This window comes from Engraulis encrasicolus, chromosome 5 (assembly GCF_034702125.1).
Source record: "Engraulis encrasicolus isolate BLACKSEA-1 chromosome 5, IST_EnEncr_1.0, whole genome shotgun sequence".
Taxonomy (NCBI): domain Eukaryota; kingdom Metazoa; phylum Chordata; class Actinopteri; order Clupeiformes; family Engraulidae; genus Engraulis; species Engraulis encrasicolus.
This window is the reverse complement of record NC_085861.1, coordinates 45,851,222-45,853,721: the sequence shown is the minus strand read 5'-3', so window position 1 is coordinate 45,853,721 and position 2,500 is coordinate 45,851,222. Positions and strand designations below refer to the sequence as shown.

The 2,500-nt window shown below is 49.7% G+C and overlaps 1 protein-coding gene across 1 annotated transcript in view; it reads left to right on the top strand.

Moving 5' to 3' along the window:
• LOC134449561 (intermembrane lipid transfer protein VPS13B-like) overlaps nucleotides 1-2,500 on the top strand; it is a 646,790-nt gene that overhangs the window by 489,969 nt on the left and 154,321 nt on the right. The window contains exon 38 of the mRNA XM_063199569.1: nucleotides 1,943-2,359. Coding sequence (XP_063055639.1) covers nucleotides 1,943-2,359 — 417 coding nt within the window. The remainder of the gene's footprint in view (nucleotides 1-1,942; nucleotides 2,360-2,500) is intronic.

Here is a 2,500-nt window from a genome sequence, read left to right as displayed (position 1 = left end):
TGTCATTTTCTTTTTTTTCTTTTTTTGGGGGGAGGAGGGGTTCAACTTTATTTAGACAGGACAGTGAAGAGTGGGACAGGAAATGAGTGGGAGAGAGAGACGGGGGAGGATCTGGAAATGACCCGAGAATTAAACCCGGGTCGCCCGCGAAGCAGTCCGGTGCCTAGCCCACTAAGTCATGGCTTGGCCTTCTTTTGTCGTTTTCATGTCCATCTGCGCGCGCGCGCGCACACACACACACGCACGCACGCACACACACACACACACACACACACACACACACACACACACACACACACACACACACACACACACACACACACACACACACACACACACACACACACACACAGGCACAGGCACACACACACACACACACACACACACACACACACACAGGCACGCACACAGGCACGCATACACACACACACACACACAGGCACGCATACACACACACACACACACACACACACACACACACACACACACACACACACACACACACACACACACACACACACACACACACACACACACACACACACACACACACACACACACATACACACACACAGGCACACAGGCACACATACACACAGGCACACATGCACATATATGTATACTCTCACATGTACACAGACACACACACACACCATGCACACATATTCACACACTCACCTCATTCTCACTGACACACATTCACACAGACACACATTATCTCAGCCCCCACCTCATAAATACGTGTGCATGCCAGAGAAGGACAGTGTGTCCTGTCAGAGGGTGCCGCGGGACTTTACTTTGTTTTCCTCCAAGTTGGATGAGCCCTTGTTGACCTGCAAACCCCACCACACCACCACCCCACCAGCGCTGCGCTCTCATTCTTCAGCGAACACAGGGGTTCAGTCCCTCTCTCTGTGTCTATCTCTTTATTTCTCTTTCTTTGTTTCACTTTCTCTCTCTCTGTCTGTCTCTCTTTTGGTCTCCCCTCTTTCTCTCTCTCTCTCTCTCTCTCTCTCTCTCTCTCTCTCTCTCTCTCTCTCTCTCTCTCTCTCTCTCTCCTTTTCCTCTCCCTTCTGCTAGTCATCCTAATTCCTGCTAATTTCTGTTGACCCACGCCAACCCACGTGAGACCACTTATTGACTGTCTTCAGCTGCAGTAGAAAAACTCCTATTGTCTGCAAACCGCAACTTTGAGTTTGGCGTTCAAGGTGTTTTTCATTGAACCTGATTAATGCTTGTCTAATATCTGAAAACAGATGTCACATGCTACATTGCCCCCCGCTGACGTGCCACATTCATGTTCAAGTTTCAAAAACAAAATGTCTTTGTGACAAATACTGTACTATATGCGCAGCATGAATTGAACACTCCATTTGTGTGTCGCTTACTATTACATTTACAACTGATTCACTTTCATTGCAGAGCTGAATGAAACAAAATCTCTTAATGGCAGCACATTTCCCCCTCTGTTCTTTGTATTGTATATCTGTCTGTTTGGAAAACATGACCTGGAAGAATGAGAATCGTCACAAAGACTGACTTGCTTGTCTTTGAGCTTAATGACACTTGTTTCGCTCCCCATCCATGGGCCTTAGTCAGTCCTGACATTTCATACTCTTTGGATTTACGTCTTTTTTTTATTCATGCATTTTTATTTTCATTTATATATTTTTTGTTATAGACCTTATTTTTTTATTATTCAGACAGTAGTGAATTGAAGAGAGAGAGAGAGAGACAGAGAGAGAGAGAGAGAGAGAGAGAGAGAGAGAGAGAGCGAGAGAGAGAGAAAGAGAGAGAGAGAGAAAGAGAGAGAGAGAGAGAGAGAGAGAGAGAGAGAGAGAGAGAGAGAGAGAGAGAGAGAGAAGGGGAAGCATCAGCGCCTGTTTTGCTATAATTAGTATTATTATATATAATTAAAACATCTTCCTCTCTACTTCCGCAGCGGAGCTGAACGTGGAGCTGTCTCGCCCGCTGAAGGTGAACCCCACACTGGCCAAGCTGGACCAGGCCAAAGCCTTCCTGCGGAGGGTGTTCCCCGAAACAGCCGAACCAGGACACCCCCACACCACCACCACCACCACATCCACTGGCCCCCAGTCCTCCCCAAGCAAGACGGCCTCTCATCGCGCCCCCTCCTCGGCCGCCACCCCACCCTCCACCCCGTCCAGAAGCTGGGGTGCCTCGGTGGGGGGGTCGTCCCCTCTGCTCTCCCTGCAGCCCTTCCACAAGGTGTCGGTGCGCACCGTGCAGATGGTGGTGGCCCTGGACACCGATGCCCACCCGGCGAGGCCCAGTCTCAGCCTGTCCGTGTCCGGCCTGAAGGGCAGCCTGGTCATGAAGCAGGGGCCCAAGCTGACAGGTACATACACATGCACACACACACACCATGACACGCTTACACGCGCACACACACACACACACACGCACACACACGCACATACACACACACACACACACACACACACACACACACACACACACACACACACACACACACACA